Source organism: Cornus florida, unplaced genomic scaffold (assembly GCF_030987335.1).
Source record: "Cornus florida cultivar Cherokee Brave unplaced genomic scaffold, ASM3098733v1 CherokeeBrave_3.0.0_Hap2_Chr11, whole genome shotgun sequence".
In the NCBI taxonomy this organism is placed as follows: Eukaryota; Viridiplantae; Streptophyta; class Magnoliopsida; order Cornales; family Cornaceae; genus Cornus; species Cornus florida.
Genome location: NW_026775581.1, coordinates 133,048,785 through 133,070,280, shown reverse-complemented (window position 1 = coordinate 133,070,280; position 21,496 = coordinate 133,048,785). Strand labels below are relative to the sequence as shown.

Genomic DNA, 21,496 nt, shown 5'->3' with positions numbered 1-21,496 from the left:
AAGATGAGTTGACAAATACTAATGAAATATTGTGGTTAATTATATTAATTGTTGTCCACAACATGCTTGTAGCCCAGAAGACCTCTCCTCATCGATCCATTTAAGTTGTCACAAATTAAGATATTAATTAGCGTATGTTATAGGTAAAACAACAATATTTATATATATATATGGATCACAATGATGATGGTCACTGAATCATTGTCATAGACTATATTAAAAGGAATTATGAAGGAATTGCAAAAATAAAATAAAAGAAAATCCCATTTATTTGATTAAGGTGATAAAATCATCCATGAGATAGCTCTCTTTTTCAGTCGAAAAGAGGCCAAACAAACACTACATATGAAAAACTGCAAAAATTGAAAAACTCTGAATTTTGCCGGATTGGAAAAAGAAGATGATGCGGGATCCATGCATAGAAGGAGGATCCATTTAGCTTCAATTCATGCCAGTTGCATTCTTGGCAGCGTCCGCTGCCCCTTGTGCCTTGGACTTCGCCTGCTGACCAGCCTTAACCAAAATAACACAACCATATATATAAATATATATATATTAGTTTTGAAGTATGTATATATCTCATATTTATATATTGATTATGCAGTAGTACAAACTACAAAACCTTACCTCCTGTGCTGAATCCTTGCAAGCTTGTGCAGCATTGCTAGCCTTGTCCGACATCTGGTTGCCCTTTTGCTGAAATGTAACATGGCAACAAATCAATTAATGTCATTGTACCGTGAACAAAAACTCAAATTGCGTATAAAGATTAATGTCGTGTGTGTGTGTGTGTGTGTGTGTGTGTGTGTGTGTGTAAGTAGATTGGTAAGTTAAGCTGACCTGGGCTTGGCCCTTGGCTTGGCCAGCTTGTTGGCTCAAGTTAGATTGGTCCATCTTTTGATTTCACTGCGCAACACAAACACACACTCTGGGAATTCTTTGTTGGCTAAGGAAAACTTGTCGTTTTTGGTGATGGATGATACTGCATATGGTGGTCAAAATTTATAGTTTCTGAAAGTGATTCTTTGCTTGACACGTGTATTGCAATGTGGGAAACCCAATTTGACACGTGTTGTCTCTTACTAAATTTATGATTCGTTTGGCCGTTAGACAAGGGAGCTGCTGAATAGATCCATATATTAATTGTTCAATTCAAAGATGGTTTGAGGAGTTTTAGCAACTTCTGTCGATTTGACATGTGTTTGATTAAACTTTAACGAGTATCAAATCAAACTGATTCTTTGGGTTGTGTGTGCCTTTTTTTTTTTGTTTTTTTTTTTTTTTTTTTTGGTGTGTGTGTGTGTGTGTGCGCGTTAGAGCGAGAGACCTTTTATGGGTTGACAGTAATTGATTTATATTTTCAAGAGTCATTTTATGAAAATTAGGCTATTAACACACTTTTTCTATTTCCTAAAATCCATTTCTTAAGTCATCTTACACAATTTTAATTAGGGTCATCACTAGGAAAGAACTGAGTGCTGGTATAAGATATAGAGATGAAATCTGGACAAACATTTTGTTATCAACTTAGGCCAAGAAGTTTATTACCTTTGAAGGTTTGACAGGTTTAAAATGTTGAAGATTAATCCATGAATTAATTTGCAAAAACGTATGTACATAATTAAAGTTGTTATAAATGTCAAGAACTTCTCTTTTTACATGATTAAAGGTGCTATAAATGTCAAGAACTTCTCACTCCAATCCCCCAACCTCATTTTCAATTGAGATTTATCTCTAATACCATTTATCATAACTCGTCCCAACCTGTATATATATTGTCCGTTTTACATACTTAGTTAGGGTCCGTTTGATAATCGTTTTTACTTTTACTTTTACTTTGACCTGAATCAAAAGTAGTATTTCAGTTTTAGAATTTGTCAACACTATTTTGAAACTTGTTTGATAATGTAAATTTGTTGCAAGATTTTTGAAAGTAAAAAACATGAAAATGTATTTAATAAAATGTGTTGCAAGTTGAAAAAATTAAATGGTTAGTTAAAAATATCATTTTAGATTTATTTATTTAATTTTCTTTTTAACAGTATTTTTGCCACAGTACGGTAGCAACAAAAAGTATCATTTTTATGTTTATGATTTTGACCTCTTTTTCAAAAGCATTTCGATATTATTCAAATGACAATAAATATTATTAAACATGGTTCGTGCTTTTACTTCATTACAGCACACTAACAAAAATAAAAAACACAAAATAAAAACAATTGTCTAAAAAACCCTTAACCGTTTTGCTCAAACACATCTATTGGGTTAAGGGGTATCCAAGCATAGAAATAGTAGGAACTTCTCTCCCACGATGTGAGACGCTCCTAGCCTACTACCATTCACTTGTTTCCTTTCTTTTCAATGCTGAAAGAACTATATGAGCCAAAGAGGCCCTTAAAAAAATTGTTTTTGTTTTTAATTAAAAGCTTTTTCAAACTGATAAACTTGCTTATCGATTAACTGGATATTCAACCTGCTAATTCCCAATTTTATGCTTCAAATTGTTTTGATTCTTAGTGTACTAATTGCATTGACTTATACACGATACAGTTTATCATTCATACTTGTTTCAGCATAGATTATAACTTATCATGCAGTAATGTTTTAATGTATATTGATGGCTCAATTAGATTAGGGTTGTGGTCGCAATATCAGAGCTAGATCATCATGTCACATACATAAATTAACTTTTTAATTCTGAAATTGCATTAAGGACATTCTTTCAAGCCATGGAATCAATTTTATAACGTTATAAGAAAAAAATTAAAAATAATTTTTTTTTGTCTTGATAATCAAAGTTTTTTAGCAACCATTTTTTGCAGTGGGTAGTACCAATAGAGGTGTATTTATGATTAGTGTTTGATGACAAATAGTGTTAAAATTTGTTTATATGAACCCTGATTTCAATTTTAAGACATTATGTAGAGACAGAACAAGATTAAGATTATCAAATTAGATTGGCTGTTTGTGAAATTTGTCAAGTCAAAAAACATTCATAATTAATTGGACAATGATCGATGGCAAAGTTGAATTATAGAAAGAACAAAAGAAAAATTGCTTAAAAATATTTCATTACTGCTGAAAATTTATGGATCAAGTGATGAACTCCATTAAATCAACAGCTAGCTCTTAGGGTCAAAAAAAAAAAAAAAAAAATCCCAAAATGAAAATGAAATAAATATGAGAACAAATAATAAATAGAAATACAGAAAGAGATCTATGTAGATTCATTTGTGAGTCCCAACATTGATCTTCGCAGCATCTGCTGGCTCTTGTGGCTTGGCCTTCATTTGCTGACCACCCTACACAATGTAATCGATCACCACAAATTACTACACAATCAAATAATAAATTACTTGAATCGTAACGATACATCTTTCAAATACGAAGATGATGAATGATGGTAATGTAATAGGGTCCACGTTGACTTATATCACCCTCTTTGAACATTGTCCAAATTCCGAAAATGTACCATTTTTTTCAAAATTTATAGATCTGAAAGGGGTGAAAGGAGGAGTAAAGGAACAAACCTCTTGTATTGCTTCATTGAAAGATTTGGACTTGTCCATCGTCTGGTTATATTTGGTCTGAAATGAAACATATATAACAACTACACATCACTATCATTTTACCATGATCACATGATTTATTTTATGACAACAATTCATATCATAAAATATACTGTATATAATTGAATAGAGCTCACCTGGGCTTGTTCTTTGGGCTGGCGGTATTTCATGCTCTGAGATTGGTCCATAACAAAAACACACCAAGCAATTAATTGCTGCTAAAAATGTAAGATTAATTATGCAGATACCACAATTTGCAAAACTTTATATAGTTCTTGCAACAAGTCCGTTGCTTGCCGCGTGTAATTCCGCATCCAAGGAAATTTTGACACGTGTCATATATTTCCTGAGTTGATGGATTTGAGAAAATTCGTGGTACAATATAATTCATAGGTGGTTTCTGGTTAGGTTTTCTAGACTCTCAATTTTGACTGTGTTTAATGCGTGAGAGGCTCTGGTGCATGGTTTCACTATATCTATTAAATTCAGACCCTTGGATTAAACTTGAATTGTAGAATTACAAGATCAAGTGTTTTTTTTTTTTTGCCAATTACCACTTTTGATCAAGATAAGGTCAATATGGAGAGGACACAATATATATATATATATATATAATTAAACTGAAATTCTTTTATTTTTCTTTTGCTCGTTCCTTGAACACACATCTAACACGCCATGGATATGTGTCCCACACACTTGTCCCATTCTTAGGGATTTTTAAAAAAAGTTTAGAAATAATATTGAGTTGAAGTATAAATATTAAGAATTGTTTAATAACTTTCAACAATATGATGGTAATTACTTAAGTACTTAAAAGTTGTTGTTTTATAAAATAATTTTATATTAAAATAATTAGATATTTGTCCTTATATTTTAGTTCAAGGTTCGAACTCTTGCAGGATCATCTTTGACTCTCTTATTCTCTTACCAACCAAATTTCGCTACTGTTAGATGGTCTCTCTGTCTCTCTCTCTTCTCGAACCTTTCTTTTTTTTGTTCTTCACAAATCCTAGATACTTCTTTTTTACTTTGACAATAAATTTCTTTTAGCGTTTCTTTTTCATTTTTCCTCTATTTCAAATGAATTTTTTTCTCTTATATGAATTCTTGCCTTTATTTTTAACTAAGGGTTATTTCATTTTCTCATTTTCTAACAAAAATCTAATCACAATATCATCACACCACAAATTCAGAAAAATTAGGACATGGACACCATAAATAATATTATTTATGGTGTCCATGTCCTAATTTTTCTGAATTTGTGGTGTCTCTGTATCAATGATATTTCAGTGCTTCTTAGATAGGCATCAAACTTCTATGTTTCGAAAAGTTTAAATATGAGATTTTCTTGTAACACACAATAGAAAATCAACTGACAAAAAAATATGTAAGAATTTGAATTGTGGGCTGTCAACTTTTTCGAATATCGACTGTATGTGGGCCACCAAGATAACATGTCACTATTTACTAATACCTACCTCCGGTCCAACCCAAAGACTTTTAGCAAAAAGTTTTTTTATTACAGATAAATGATTCTACTGCCGGGACTCGAACCCATAGCCCTTATAAGAGAGCCGATTTCAATACACAATTTTCTTCTTCTCCTCCAAAATTTACTCAGAAGACTTGATTTGTAGATGAACTAAACGTGCCCAAAATTTTGAGCCCTAAGTTGTAGATGAAGTTTCAAAAGACTTGATTAGTTGATCGATGAACTCAGTCACGGTGGGACAATGGAGAGCAGCTCCAAAATTTGAGCCATAATAATGAACAAAAAATGGACCGTTGCTTCACAATGGTTTTATGTATACAAATATATATATATAATTGGTAGGAACAAGGGTAGTATGGAAATTTTAATAAAATTTGTACATGATGTCAGCACATTTCATTCTTGACTGACATTAATTCTAATAGAAGGGAGATACGTATAAGATATTTTCATTATTAGAGGAGGTTCGAGTAAATTTTCAAATTATAAAAAAGGTCTATGTAATTATGACAAATCACAAGAGAAGTTTGTGTAAATTATCGAAAAAAAATATATATATATTTCTTTTTGCCCTCAATATCAATTTACAACACCTTTTGTGTCGGCTTGCTTTCCTCCTCTCTCTAGTGCGAAGATCTCATCGGGTTCAGTGAATGATAGGTTACTGTAGTAATTGTGTGTTGTACTCTCTATGATGATATGGTAAGGCCTTCTTTGCACTCGCCTTCAAGGGTTTATTTTGATTAAAAAAGGTATATTTTTTAACCCTCTTTTTTTTTTTTTCTTTTTTTTTTTTTTTCAGTCTATATGGATTGAGAAATCTAGTAACAATACATATTCTGTGTTTATATATATATTGTTTTGCTTTTCATGTATTGATTGGATTAATTTAGCTTGCATTTAATTTTCTTGAAACAAAAAAAATTGTGAATCTAGTTTTTTTTTTTTACTTGCAATTTGCAATTTTATGTGGATAGTATAGTACTTTTTGTGATACAAACAAATAGTGTTTCTTTTTTAGTTGGATATTATTCCATGGACTTTCTATTTCATATGTTAACTTGGGTGAAGGTCTGTGCTTTTGTGCTTGTTTTGTGTTAAATTTTGGGTTAAGTGCAAAAAAATCTCTGATGTATAAATTTTGTGCAAAATTAGTCTTCATTTTTTGAAAATGTGCATGCAAGTCCACTAAATTCAAAAAAGGTGCATAATTAGTCTCTCTGACCACTTTTTACAAAAAATAAAACTGAAAATCCCATTTTACCCTTTTGTTTTTCATTTTGCCCCTCACCATTTGTGCATAAAAGATCTTCAGTATTTGTGCATAAAAGGCCTCACCAATTGTGCATATGATTTTGTTGCAATTTACCCCACCAGCACATAATCTGGTACCAGAAAAAGTGAAAGACCTTTCTACCCTTATAATAAAACGACAGAGTTTTAAACTTTATGCACTTATGTTGCTGACTTGGAATGTAAAATCTCAAGGATCAATAAAATAGGGACAAGTGGACAACACGTAGATAAATGTACTTCATTGTTTCAAACTTTCAGGTTAACCCGTTTTAGAGAGAGAGAGAAGCGAAAGACAAGTAACAGGGAGGAAGGTGAAGAAGCGCTTGAAACATCTGTATTTATTATTCGGTTAGGTATAGTGGTTCATCTGGATTGGCCGGCAACGGAGGAACTGCACATCGGCGGAGATGGAATGGACCCGCGGTGAAGTGGCGGCAGCGGCGGTGGAGAAGAAATGCAGTGATGAGCTCGGCCGGCTGGTTCGTTAATTATTGTGACAAAATTATTGATAAATGACTTAAACCAAACTACCAGTGCCATTAATTGGATTGTTCGTTAATTACTCCACCATTGATGCCAAGTAATTACTCTTCTGCATTAGCCTTCCAATAACAGTCATATAACATCAATGGGGATGAGGACGGCGACTACCCATGGCCGGAACAGCATTGAAGACCCATTAGTAGCCGGAACTCCTGAATTAGACCAGTAAAAATCGATGAGACCTACCGTCGAGAACAGGAAGCGCGAATATCATTGAGAGCTACAACTTCGTTCATCAACGTGAACATGTCCAGCCAGCTTCACCTTCATAGACCCACGAGCTCCAGTGAAGTTGTAGAGACAGAACTCCGACGACAATTGCAGAACGGTGAAAGTCTCTCTTTCCAGCAACACTACTGGCGAGAAACTTGAGCTCTTGATGGCCAACTGCAGTGACAAAATCAGTGAGATGCCGAGACCCAATTGCAGCAACAGTTCCGGAGATTCCTGTGAACAAAGATAGAGCTTAATTCGAAAAACTAACAAAAAGCGTTGTAATCAACACTTGGCTTCATCTCGAAAACAGATTCAACAAACCTTCAATCGATTTGGTCTGTGAAACAAATAAAACTGACCCCTTCGATTTTCTCATTGTAAATCACAGTAGGTTGCAGAGCATAGAGAAAGATTGCGATCTCCACTTTACCTTTATTTATATTTTAAAATATGAAAGGACATGTTTAGTTTTAGATTTAATTATATTTAGGTTATTAGGTTATCCATATTTTATATAATTTGAGGTTTATTTTATCCTGTTGCCAAACAAACTCCATTTTATATAAATTTGGAAAAGAAAAAAAAGGTCATTTTATATGGTCTGTATTTATAATCATTAATTTATTCAATTGAAGTGAGGGTGTTATCGTCAGTTTACACCACCAGGGACCTATTCGCACCAAATTGATAATGTATTACTTTTTTCGTGGGCTTCAGGCAAATAATATAATTTCTAGTTTTCGGTTGTTTAGGTTAAACGAGTCTTATCTAATTTTGTTTTTATCCATTTTTTTTTTACTTTTGTTTTTACTCATGACATTGAACTATCAAAAAGAAATAAGATTTTGAAAATGAATAATATATAAAGTGGTTATGAAAGGGCAAGACAAGAATTTCATCACTATCCTTTCTTTTCTTTTCTCTCTTCTATCTTATCCAAACAAGAATAATTATCATTTCTTTTCTTTTCTTTTCTCCCCTATCTATCCAAACATGACTAAAAATTATTACTATATATATATTTTTTTTAGGGTGGGATGTTGGACTTAATATATTTCTCTGGGAATTTTTAGAGGATTTTTATGTGTTAAAGCTAAATTGAAGTCCTGATGGGAGTGGAGTGTATTTGGTGATTTGTCAGAAGTAAATCAAGATTTTAGTGATTTGTCAAAAGTTGAGGCCGTCTCTCAGTGAGAGTGATGTGGATTCTTTTTTGTCCCTTGAGATCCTGCCATTCCTTGATGTCATTTATAGTGCTATATAATACGGAGTATACCAGAATATCGTAGTTAAGTGATATTTTATTTATTTATTTTTTAAAGTAAATGATGAAGATTTAAATTTTTAAAAGAATAAAGTGTGTGTGTGAATTTTTTGTCAATAACAAATAATAATAATAATAATAATAATAATATTTGATACATAATATACCAAGGTCTTGTAATTTAGTGGTATTTTATTTATCTACTTTTCATGATGGAGTGATGGACAATGAAGGTTGAGTCTTCAAAAAAATAAAATAAGTGTGTGAGCAGTGTGTGTGAGTTTTTTTGTCAATGGCCAAAAATAAAATAAAAAGTATAGGTTAGTTTTGGTGAGTTTATTTATTTTATTTTATTTTATAATTATGTGAAGTTGGTCTTTAGTGAAGTTGGCCTTACTACATAATAATATATATACAAACATTTAGAATAGATAATTAGAAAAAGTGTCGGTTGTTATCATCTCTATTAAAATTTTGACCTTTTTGAAAGGATAGCAATTAGAAAATGAGAGATTTCAAAATTTTATTTTCTCTTCTTCTTGTTAAGAAACAAAAAAAAAAAAAAATCACTACCTCTTCTTCTTTCTTTTCTTTTCCTTCCAAATCCATCTATGCAAATAAATTCTTATCATAAGATGGTACAAAATTAATTTCCTTTAAATTCTTTTTTGAACTGTGTTGTCCTAGTGAGAAATTCTCTAACTCTCTAACCATTGTCAAATAAATAAATAAATATATATATATATTCTCTAACTCTCTAACCATTGTCAAATATCTAACTCTCTAACCATTGTCAAATAAATATATATATATATATATATATATATATATATATATTTTCCGGTATAAGATAAAATACAATGTATAAAAAGAATTTTTATTTTTTTTTGGCAAATAAATAAATAAATATATATATATATATATATATATTTATTTATTTATTTATTTGACAGAAAAAAAAATTTCCTTTTTATAAATTGTATTTTATCTTATACCGGAAAAATATGCTTCTATTTTAATTACAATTCAAATTCTAGGAATTCAATTTCAATATATATATATATATTTGACAGAAAAAAAAATATAAATTCCTTTTTATAAATTGTATTTTATCTTATACCGGAAAAATATGCTTCTATTTTAATTACAATTCAAATCCTAGGAATTCAATTTCAATTTACAACGCCTCCTGTCTTGGCATGCTTTACTCTCTCGCGTGTAAATCTCATCGGTTCGGCGAATGCTAGGGTTTCTTTCCCAATTCGGAAGTGAATCAGTCTTTTCAAACATGTGCGTTTTGATATTTCAGATCTAAAATTCATCTCTGTAAGTTCAGTTCTCTCTGTCACTGAGGTTACTGTAGTGATTGTGTGGCGTACTCCCTATGATGATATGGTAATTAAGGCCTTGTTTGCACTCGCCATCTAGGGTTTTACTTTGGTTAAAAATTGTATATTTTTATAACGATTTTTTTTTTTTTTTTTCATAGTCTATATGGATTGAGAAATCTAGTAATAATACATATCTGTATATCTGTGTGTGTGTATATATTTTTTTGCTCTTCATGTAGTGATTGGATTAATTTAACTTTTATTCAATTTTATTGAAACAAAAAAATTGTAAATCTAGTTTTTTTTTTTTTTTTTTTTTTAATTTGCAATTTTATGTGGGTAGTTACTTGTTTGTGATATAAACAATTAGTGTTTTTTTTTTTTTTTAATTGGATATTATTCCATGGACTTTCTATTTCATTTGTTAACTTGTGTAAAGCTATGTGCTTGTGCTTGTTTTTAGAGCATTGATATGACTTATGAGATATGAATGTTTTTATGATAGTTTAAATTTTTAATTGTGCGCCTAGCACACCTTGCTGTGTGCCTCGCGCCTAGGCTTCAAAAGACTTCTAGTGTGTTGGGCTTTTAATAACACTGATTGTTGCCCTAATGCCAACAATTTATGCACTAAATCAATTTATCTAATCATGTGGAAATTAAAATGGAGCAATATTTGGTGGAACTTACTTTGACTTCAATTGTGTATGGTTGAAAGTGTCAATATATGATTTATGCTGAGAATACTGATACTTGTGACTTTATCAGGAAAAAAAAAAAAAAAACAAGTTATAAATGCTGTGGGATTGGTTTTATTGTACTGCCATATGTCCCCAACACTAACTAAAAAATGAAATTTTATATTGCAATATTATCTCATAAAATGGTAAAGAATTATTTTTGATACATAAATAAGTATTCTGTAATAGCATGTGGCATTATAATCTTGAAGGTATACAATTCCAAGTGAACAATAATTGAACAATATGCAAGAATTAGAAAATATACAAATAGTTTTCAATTTCTCTAATTCTGTGAAATTGAACATGATGAAGAAAAACTATCTGACAATAGATCATATAACTTTGTCCTCGTACCTTACTAATTTCTGCTTGTGCATCAGATGTGGATCCTAAAGTATTTGTTCTCGGTAATCCTTTTTATTTTGTTTCTTTCCATACTTGGTTGTTAATATCATACCAAACTTTTGCAGTGTTTGCTGTCTTTAGCTTGGCCCATAAACTCCAGCCTGCCATTTTATTCATTGATGAGGTTGATAGTTTTTTGGGTCAGCGCCGCACGACCGACAATGAAACATTAACAAACATGAAAACTGAGTTCATGGCTTTGTGGGATGATTTCACCACGGACAGTAAGTCTCTCTCTCTCTGAAGTGCATTGATATTGTCCGGCATTTCTTTTTCATCTGTTATGTTATTTTGTTAAAAAAAAGTGGCTGTCGTACTGTCTAATGTGTATACTTGAGAGTGGTTTTTGATTTCTGTCAAATATTTTACTTGTGTTCTCTTGTTAACCTAGTTGGGCCAAGGCTTTTGGCTATGATGATATTATATATTTATATACAGAGGATGCTCGGGTGATGGTTCTTGCTGCAACCAACCGTCCATCAGAACTTGATGAAGCAATACTTAGACGTCTTCCACAAGCTTTTGAGATTGGGATACCTGACCACAGGGAGAGAGTTCAGATACTGAAGATTTTGAAGGGTGAGAGGGTAGAAGATGGCTTTGACTATGACCACATAACCAGTTTAGCCGATGGGTACACTGGTTCGGATCTTCTTGAACTATGCAAAAAAGGGGCCTATTTTCCCATCAGGGACCTACTTAATGATGAGAAGAGTGGGAAACCATCTAATGTCAGTATTTCATCTTTTTATGTTCCACCATTTAGTTTTCGAGTATTTTTTCTCCTACCCTTGGTTTCTACTAGTATTTGTTATGCTTTTAATTGGAATACTTCTATGAGTTATGTAATATACTTCTACTATGTCAGTTCACTGTCTCGTTTAATTTCAGTCTGCTTTGTATATCTGTCTTTGCATTGTTAAATTATGGGTTTTTCTTGGGAGAGGAGACATGATCCTGTCTCAATATTAATGAAAATGATAAAAGTCCCAATCGGTTGTTATTACCTAATGATGTGTAAACAAACACCTAAGAGGAGAGATACTCTAAACTTATCTAATATTGACAAGAATCCTTGTTGAACTCTCTGCTCATTGGAATCGCACAAAAACCGGTCGGACTCCAATATTAATGGCCAATTAATATGTATTTGTTTTTATTGGTTCTAGCATAGATGGAACTGGATTAACATGTCTAGGGTTCTTTATTGACCATGTAAGCTGATATTAGGATATGGCAGGATCGTATGTCTTACTGAATTTCTTGATCATTTTTTTCCCCAGGAACCAAGGGCATTGTCACAGTTGGATCTGGAGAATGTTCTCGCCACATCAAGAAAGACGATGGTTGCTGCCGGTGAATACACACTAGGATTTTCGACGCAAAGGGAGCCAGATGATTAGCAGGTGCAAGCTGCAATAGGTGAGATTGCTAAGCTTGTGGTTTCCCAATTTATAAACCTTCAACCAAGTGCCCAAGATCCCTAAAGCATATACTAGAAGAATAATAACTTCATGAATATATTTTCCTGCCTTAGTGTCTGGTTATTTTAAAATTTGAAGTGTCAGATGATATATGTGTGTGACTGTGTGTAGATATATATACATATATATATGGAGAGAGAGAGAGAGAGAGATAGATTGTAGTGTGAATATGCACATTCTACCTCTTGTGCCTAACACAATTAGGCAATTAGGGCTAAAGCATATACTAGAAGATATATCAAGCCTAACATGAGAAATGTTCCAGTCACCATTAGAAGATTCTAAACAAGCTATTTCTGCATAATGCCATACAGATTGGCAAATGTAGTGCTGTGAGGAACCAATCTGGAGTTACCACCACCAGTAACCAACATCACAACTTGTCCGTCAGTCCTATCAAATATGATTATCTCACGCCCATTCGTATTAGTAAGAAATGATCAGAAAATTCTGAGACATCCCATCGTGGGGCAGAACTCTCTCCATACCTCCTAAAAATTCCAATCGTGTTAACTCCCAGAAGCAGCTTTGTTTCAGTTCCGCTGATATTTTTTATGTAGTAGTATTCTTCTATATTGCTCATCAGTAAAATACCTGTTGCTGCAGATGGGAGACAAGAAACACACTGGGTTTTCTTCTGAATGTCGAAGGTTAGGACCATCAATCTTGTTTGTCGACTTATCCTACGCCTCTGGCTTTTAAGAAGCCAATACACCCTCCCTCGGGTGTAGAACCCACCACAAACAACTTTTGAACGCTGCTCCTTATTTCTGAAGAAATAGTGCTTCCATTCATTCTCAGAAGACGAATAGATGTCAAGGCTCAAGCCTGAACCAGTAGACGCTGCATCTATTAGGTAGAATCGTGAAACAGATGGCTCGAATGCTATTACCATTGAAGGATGTCCGGCCACTTGATTCCTGAACTTTTTGATAGAGATCCGCTGCCGATTGACTGGATTACATACATAAAAGTCAAGAATGCCTTCACACAAAAGCAGGCCACGTGAAGAGCTAACCATTTTGAATATCTCGGGTATATATGGAAGGCCCTCCTCCAAAGGAATGTTATAAGAGTAATTGTCATAAGTAAGAAAATCTGGAGGGTTGACTGAATCCTGAGAGAAGAAGCCAGAAATTTCTTTGTAGAGTTCCGACTGTCTTGCAGCTAGGTCTAGATCATCATTGCTTATCCATTCATTCCACGAACTACAGACGAGCGTACATCGGAGAAATGGTTTTGCAGGTAGACGGATAATGATCTCTGGAATGACATCAGGAGGCAACTCTTTTTGTGTATCATTTCCGGCCATTATACAACCTGGAAGATCAAACAATGCAGTAAGCCCTTGAACACACACACACACATCATAGCTAATAGAGGCAGTGGTTAATCAATAGAACCATATCATTTTGTGACATAAATGTAAACAGGGTGTAATCAATAGAACCATATCATTTTGTGAATACATGTATACAGGGAGTAATCAAAAGGCCATGAGGATTATTTTATAATACTGATACGAGTTACAAAGAGTTACAAGAAACAGAACATGTATAACTCTATTCTGGATGTGAGAATACGACGGTTTTGGGTCCTTCAATCAGATTCAATACACACAAATATGTCAAAACAAAAATTAAACCAGGCCAATTTTAGAAGCTTCTCCTAAAGCCGGTTTCAAGTCCCTTGTGATTGGATCGCTACAAACTACTAAATCAGTATAACTATATCATTGCATAATCTTTACAAAGCAGTCAAAATAAAGTAGACAATTGACACTCAACTCTATGTAATCTCATTAGTTCTACGATGAGTGTATATATATTAAAAATTGCCACATGGGCATTTATGTAATTTCAACAACCTAAATGGCTCCACCATCGCTCTCTCTCCCTATCTCAACTTCTAATCCCAAACGCCGTCGCCGCCGAGAACAAACAACTACCCCCTCACTAAACTACAACGACGCCCGTTGCCGCCACCGGGAACGATCTTGCCGCCGAAGACCACGACAGTCTTCCTCAGCACCGTTTCAATTTTTCTCTACATCAATTAATTAATCAACGTATCCCAGATCGGCGCCACCGAGAACTGACTGTATTTCGGTTCATTGGCTGGGATAAAGATAAGGGGGTGAGGATGGTGGTGATGTCACCACTGGTGGTTGTGGGTGGGATGTGGTGGCGGTTGATGCTGCTGCTGCTTCCGTCACCGTTGGTGGTGCTGCGGTGGCCGTCGGTTGTGTTGGTGGCGGCCGTCGGTCGGGTGATAAAAAGAAATTGGGGACTCTTCTACATTTGTTGAAAAGTACATAAAACCCCCAATTTACGTGGAAGGTTGTCTGTGTATATTTATATATACATATAGATGCGTATTCACAAGAATCACAAAGAAGATGAAATCAAGAATCGCAAAAAAAAAAAAAAAAACAAAACCAAACCACCAAATATATATATATAAACATTTGAACAAAGTATAAAGATCGGTAAAACTTACAATTACGGTTCTTGACTTCAGATAATTAGTCGCAAAACGCAAGAAACGTACCTTTGTCTAAGAAATAAATTGCTGAGGGTCGATCAGCGGAAATTTCTTCTTTTCCAGAGACTCACTGCAGAAACCTAATCGAAGAGAGAAAACAATTCGCTGATTCTAAGCTGCTGAACTATTACAATGTTTTTGAAAACAAGAATATATATATATAAACATTTGAACAAAGTATAAAGATAGGTAAAACTTACGATTACGGTTCTTGAGAAAACTTTTTCCAGATAATTAGTCGCAAAACGCAAGAAACAGACAATTACAAAACGCACACAGGAAGTGAATATATATAATTGTACCTTTCGTCTAAAATAGTAATGGAATGATGATCGACTGCGGAGAGACTCCCTGCAGAAACCTAATCGAAGAGAGAGAACAATTCGCTGATTCTAAGCTGCTGAACTAAATGTTTTCAGAAGAGAGATTAGGGAAAGCTGGGTTTGATAAGTAACGGTAAAAAACTAGGCGGGAGCTATGTATTTAAAAAAAAAAAAAATTCCTGGCCCCTAAGCTTTAAAAAAAAAAAAAAATTTTTGAATTAGGAAAAAAACCCCAAAGTGTCTCTGAGAAATATAGTCCAGTATATATTGAGAGATTTTTTTTTTTTGGAATTTTTGGTCTTGTCAAAAATTTGATGATTGGAAAAATAAAAAAGTAAAATGAATACAGTTAATACTTGTAGATAACATAACAACAGTAATAACGATTGCACCGTATTAAAACTAACTTGAAACTCTTTTGAAGTCGACTTAGATGGATGGAAACAAAAAATAAATAAATAAATAAATTTCCCATTGACCCATGATCCATGTTTGTAACAAGTTAATTTTTCAATGGCTTTTCTAATTATATTTTTTACTAATTTAATGGACAATAATAAATTTAAAAATTAAATAAATGAATATTTATATGATATAACATTTGGAAAAAGAAAATAAATTACCTAGTACTAATATATATATATTTTGGGTACATGATTAATAGATGAAATGCCATTGCAAAGAAAAAGAGGAAAATGCCAGAATCTCAGCTCCCATATTTTGTTAATGGCAACGTAAAAAATTATTATATCCTCAACAAAAGTATTTTTATTTTTTTTTTGTCTTGTCAGATAATTTATTCAATAAAATATATATATATATATTCATACTATATATATATGTTTTGCTGTGTGTCAAACGATTAAGCCCAAAAAAAAACTTCTACTAGCTAATATCGATATAGTGCCAAAAAAAGGTCCCCTATAGTTGGAAATTCCCTATACTATTGATTTGGTGCAAATAACCCCTCAAGACTTAAAATAACAATAACGCCTTTATGTCACTAGAATAAATTAATAGATAAAAATACAAGCAATGTAAAATGGCCATTTTGTGTAATTGTCATAGGAATTATTTATTTTGTCCAAGAATGGAATAAAGGAAAATAGAAAAAGTCCAATAAAAGAAAGAGACCCAAAGAGTCTTTTGGAAATCGCTATTAGACACAAAAATGAAGGTTTTGAGTCTTTGGGTAAAAAGTTATGCCCAAAACATTTAAGCAGGTCCAAAAAAAAATTTCCTAGTAAATAAATAAATAATTATTCTTATTTGAATAGGAAAGCTTATTTTCTTCGTATAATGACTCAAAACGAATTTTGCCTTTAAAAGTCTTGTAGAATTATCCTTGAATGATCTTGGCCATTGGATCACCTTGGATACTCCAGATCTCACGTTCTCCTTCCGTCGATTGAACTTAAAGACCCTAAAAGCAACGAAATTAACCGAATTTCTGGAAATTACCTGAAAAATGACAAAAATTAAGAAAACATCATAACTATTATGCAAGCATCATTAATGAGTTATAACATACAAGTTTATTAAATAGAAAAAATGATGGATGCAGTGACACTTTATTTTTTATTTGGTTGGAAGGAAGAAAATTAGAGTTTTTATATTTTTGACCAATACATCCTCATTATGTAAAATTATGCAAGGTAGTTTTTCATTTCAAAATTTTTGAAAAGGTTAAAATTATAAATTTAGGTAGTTATTCATTCTTTCTGTCATCTCATTCCTCCCAAAATTGGGCTGATGGGAAAACATAAAGATCCCCTTTCTCTTTTATTCCCTCTAACCAAATATGAATGGTTTCATCCCTCATCCTATGCATTCCCGCTCAATCATTCCCTTCAACCTAACATAGCATAAAGATTGGAGGGGAGAGATGGGAAAACATAAAAAATTACAAAACCACCTTATGAATCTTGAAAGTGTCCCAAACACGTCCTTATCATGTCCGAGCTATGTTTATGAAGAAAAAAAATTTAAAATTTCAACACACTTCTAACCATGTCCAATAGGACCGATACGTGTCTGAGTGTTTTTGACATTGCCACGATCAGTGACGGAGCCAGGATTTCAAGTGAGAGGGGGCACACTGGCAAAAAATAATAATAATAATATGGAGTACTTATATATATATATATATATATATATAACAACTATAAAATTAAAAAAGACAAAGAAGAAGAAAATTTTTTAAATATAAAAGGAAAGAAAAATGAAAGAACTTTAATAGGAAATAGTTAAAAAGTTTCAATTGAGGAAGAAAAATTTGACTTTTTCTACTAAAGAAATTTAAGGAATGTGAAAAGTAAAAGAGAAAATAAAGAAAAAATACAAATATAATTTTAGGAACTACAAATTTGAGGAGAGGCACTGTATAAATTTTTTCATATATATGGAATTTTTTTAAAAAATTACCACATATATTATAGGTTGCTGGCCAACTCAGGGGGGCACGTAGGCCTTTATTGGCTCTGTCCTTGGCCACGATATATCGGTGATTGTACGATAGTTTTTCAACCGAACGGTTGAGCTAATGACATGGCTTTGCCGTATGAAATTATGTTCTCGATTCAGTGATACTTTGGATGTGAATATAATTATTCTATAGAAGAAATTGTTTTAACCTAAGAAGCACGAATACTTCCCATAAGCGTGCAATATCGGATATGTGTCCAGTCCGGATACTACTTGGATACGCTGAACACGTGTTCGATTTTTTTAAATAAATTTTTAATTTTCGGATATGATTGGATACGCCTTGGATACTTTTGGGATACGGCAAGGTTCATATTGTAATATTTTAAAAGTTGTAGGTTAAAATGGAGTCGAGTTATAATAAAACAAAATTGCATTTAAAATACGGGGTTCATATTGTAATATTTAAAATTTTGTAGGTTAAAAAATGAGGGTCAATTTATAATAAAACAAACTACATTTAAAACACCTAAATTACCCAATTGATCCCCAGATTCGTCACAATATGCTTAATTGATCATTTTTTTTTTTTTTTAATCTTTTCTTGCATTTTTTTTTAGTTTTTAAGATTTAGAGTTAGGGTTTTTCTTTTTCTATGTTATTCCTACTCTTACTCTGTTAGAACTTCTCATTGTTTAATTAATTTACTTGTTTTTGTATTTGTAAACATGTTAATTAGTGCAGTGAGATTCATAATATTACAAGAAACTGATAATTATATATATATATATATATATATATATATAATTGTTTTTTTGAAAATTAAAAAAAAAACTATCGCCATACGCACGCCGTATCCTTTTTTTTATTATTTATTATATTCTCGTATCCGTATTGTAAAAAAAAACTATCGTATCCTGCCGTACCCATGCCGTATCTTTTTTTTTTTTAGATTTATTATATTCCCGTATCCGTATTGTCCTCGTGTCCCATATTCGTGCTTCTTAATTTTAATGTTTTGAGAAATAATTTTAAACGTGAATTTTTTGACATACAACTTTTTGATTAGTCCCAATCAGAAGTTATAGACCAATAAACTCAGTCTAATTAGTCCGCCTTAAGTATCAGAATTGAGTCTGTTGGGCTAGAAGCCATATGAAATCACTGGGTTGGGTGGGGTATAGTGCAAAGAGAATAGTGTCCGTATCATTGGGATACAATTTGTGATATAAACATGACGTACCGTTGTATAACTCCCACGGTTGAAGAAACCAAAAAGCAAATGCAAATGAATAATAACGATCTTATACTATCTGAACTGAGGAAATTAAATGAAAAAGAAGAAACGAAAAGCCTAGGTCAGCTACTAAAATGTTCATTAATTTTTTTTACTGACATGAATTCATTAGGACTAAAAGAGCCGAGTTCAAAATTTTGTTTTAAGCTAATCCAAAGAAATTGGCCTATTTATGATCTTCTTACAATCTCAAGTGGATATAATCTCAGTGTCCAATTACTACTAGGATCGATCGAATAGCATCCAAAAAAAAATTTGAAATGGCAATCAATTCAAATAACAGGTTTAAAGAAATAAATCGATAAAGAACAAAGATAAGTGAGTTATGTTCCACTCAAACTATTAGTATCAAGGGCAACATGTCATTCCTAGAAAGAGATGCCTCAACAAGATTTTAGGAGTACCATGCAAAACTGGAAGAAATATATATATATATATATATATATATATATATATTCAAAATTTTCAATACAAATAAACCACAGTTCCTATATTCTACCATCTAATGTGCTTGCTTTTCAAACCAAATCTTTCGAAGCCTATCATTCTTGGAAAGAAATGCCTTTGCAAGCAATAGCGATCCCATAAATATATTTTGGGGGGCTAATATATTCTGAACTAGTACTACAATTTTTCTTTTTTTCTTTTTTTTTTTTGGGGGGGGGGGGCTGGATGCAAGCATTTCATGCTGCACCAAATGGTGAAATGTTATGGCAATGAATGCCTCGATCATCAATTGTTAACATTCAACCATTCCCTAATTAACTTACTAGAATTAATTCCTGATTTTTATTGTCAATTTCTAAATTAAAAGTCAAAAGTGAAAATCATGTTTAATAAAATATCTTTATTTTTCAACTTCGAAAGAGTACTTTCTAATTTTGTGAAGGAAAGAGAAAGTGAAAAATTCCCACTTTCTGTATTTTCTGTACTGTAGCAAGGAATTAATTCTTTTACTGTAGCACACTCTCTCATATCAACAGACCCATAAGGAAGCCATCACCACCCAAAGTGGAACAGAGATTGCTCCACAAAGACTTTGGTTCTGCTTTGTGGTAACTGCTGTAGCTGTTCTGTCCTTCTTCGGCCCTTCCCAGTCCACAACAGACCTGATCTTCCCTTGATCCATCTGAATACTCATTCTCTCAGACAATAAAAGCATGCGAATCCACCGAGAAAGTCAAAACTCATCGGAGTTGGCGAAGAAGTAGACGATGAACGATTACGATGTCGAACCGTCTGCGTTTTCATGGCGGAAGTTGTGGCTGTTCATTGGGCTTGGGTTCTTCATGAGCATATCGTTTCTGGATTCAAGCAATCTGTATGTGTAGAGAGTATTGATGAACAGGTGGGTCTCGATGCCTGAGAAATTATTTCGATTAGAAGCAAGAGGCCGCTTGTAGAGGCCAGAAATTGACTGGGGTTTCAAAATTGAAGATGACACATGAAATTCTTGCGATACGATCGTTTTTGTACCATCCGATCAGAGGCCATGTGAGAAAAGCAATTACCTTAATTTCAAAAAGCGTGGGTGAAGATGCAAAGGTTGTGGGTGAAATTGGTTCGCCGAAGTTAATTTTTGGTGGTGGGATTGGATATGGTGGTGGTCGGATGTGTGGTGCTCGCCGTCGCCGAGCATAATATCGGAAGTCGTCGCCGTTTCAATCCATCTTGTCGTGCTGGTTCAACCTTGTCTTCGTCGTCTTCTTCGCGAGATTTCAGCCGCTTTTTTTAGAAAGAGAAATATAATAGGAGAGCAAAACTAAAATTAAAATTATTTAATTTACTTTCTATTCTTAACTTTCAAAATAGTAAAAATAAAATCTTCTTATTAAACATCATTTTATTTTCTATTTCATTTAAAAAAATGAAAGTAAAAAAGTAAAAGCGGACCCTAAGTATAGCAGTTACCTCTTCAAGTTTTGTTAAAATGCTTTCTAGTTTATCAGTCTCAGAAGCTAGAGATGCTATTTCTCTCGCCATGTTGTCCAAGTTAGCAGCTGAAATTTGAAACCATTCTACTTTCAACAAAAGCTTGCAAAAACATATGTAATCAGACCAAATTTCAGAAGAGGTTATTATAATTACCCAACAAAGAAACCATCTGATAGAACTACGGAGACGAAGTAAGAAAGAAGGGGCCCACTTAAATTTATGAGTGGAATATAATAAATTCTAAAGCACTGAAATTAAATTAAGTACCGTAGTATTTACCAAAGATCACACGAGTATATAGTCATCGAGTTTCTAGCGGTCCTCCTAAGTTACACGATGGAAGCTTCAAATATCAAAGAAAACGCAACCCCAGTTCAACAAAGAGCTCAAAAAAGTTTCCCAAAACAACTAATTAAGCAAAAGCATTTTAGTATCATAAATATAAATCTCATCTTATAAATATCTAATGATGTGTTTGGTATGTAATAATAGAATGAAATGTCTATTCACCCAGTCTTTTATTTAGTAAAAAAATTAAAGGAATAATCATTCCAAAGAATAAAAATTACCGCTAGATATGTATGGGAACATTGGATTAAACAATATATAATACGCAATAAAGAATGCTGG

At 32.8% G+C, this 21,496-nt stretch overlaps 3 protein-coding genes and 1 long non-coding RNA gene across 4 annotated transcripts; 1 reads left to right on the top strand and 3 right to left on the bottom strand.

Moving 5' to 3' along the window:
- Positions 1 to 251: 251 nt before the first annotated feature.
- Positions 252 to 974, bottom strand: LOC132285700 (stress-induced protein KIN2-like). Its single transcript, XM_059787888.1, has 3 exons — positions 841 to 974; positions 628 to 696; positions 252 to 513 (listed from the first exon to the last, which is right to left on the bottom strand). The coding sequence occupies exons 1-3, from the start codon at positions 892 to 894 to the stop codon at positions 442 to 444; spliced, it is 195 nt and encodes a 64-aa protein (XP_059643871.1). The 5' UTR covers positions 895 to 974; the 3' UTR covers positions 252 to 441.
- A 1,936-nt stretch (positions 975 to 2,910) lies between these two features.
- Positions 2,911 to 3,795, bottom strand: LOC132282405 (uncharacterized). The gene is made up of 3 exons (XR_009471757.1): positions 3,707 to 3,795; positions 3,531 to 3,587; positions 2,911 to 3,302 (listed from the first exon to the last, which is right to left on the bottom strand). It is a non-coding gene; the product is annotated as an uncharacterized LOC132282405 (long non-coding RNA).
- Positions 3,796 to 9,561: 5,766 nt separating this feature from the next.
- LOC132286640 (uncharacterized) lies at positions 9,562 to 13,869 on the top strand. The gene is made up of 5 exons (XM_059788997.1): positions 9,562 to 9,706; positions 10,925 to 11,083; positions 11,298 to 11,590; positions 12,143 to 12,281; positions 12,950 to 13,869. The coding sequence occupies exons 2-4, from the start codon at positions 11,038 to 11,040 to the stop codon at positions 12,260 to 12,262; spliced, it is 459 nt and encodes a 152-aa protein (XP_059644980.1). The 5' UTR covers positions 9,562 to 9,706; positions 10,925 to 11,037; the 3' UTR covers positions 12,263 to 12,281; positions 12,950 to 13,869.
- LOC132282170 (F-box protein At5g07610-like) lies at positions 12,634 to 13,655 on the bottom strand. Its single transcript, XM_059783791.1, has 2 exons — positions 12,832 to 13,655; positions 12,634 to 12,736 (listed from the first exon to the last, which is right to left on the bottom strand). Exons 1-2 carry the CDS (start codon positions 13,653 to 13,655, stop codon positions 12,634 to 12,636), a joined length of 927 nt encoding a protein of 308 aa, XP_059639774.1.
- Positions 13,870 to 21,496: the final 7,627 nt, after the last annotated feature.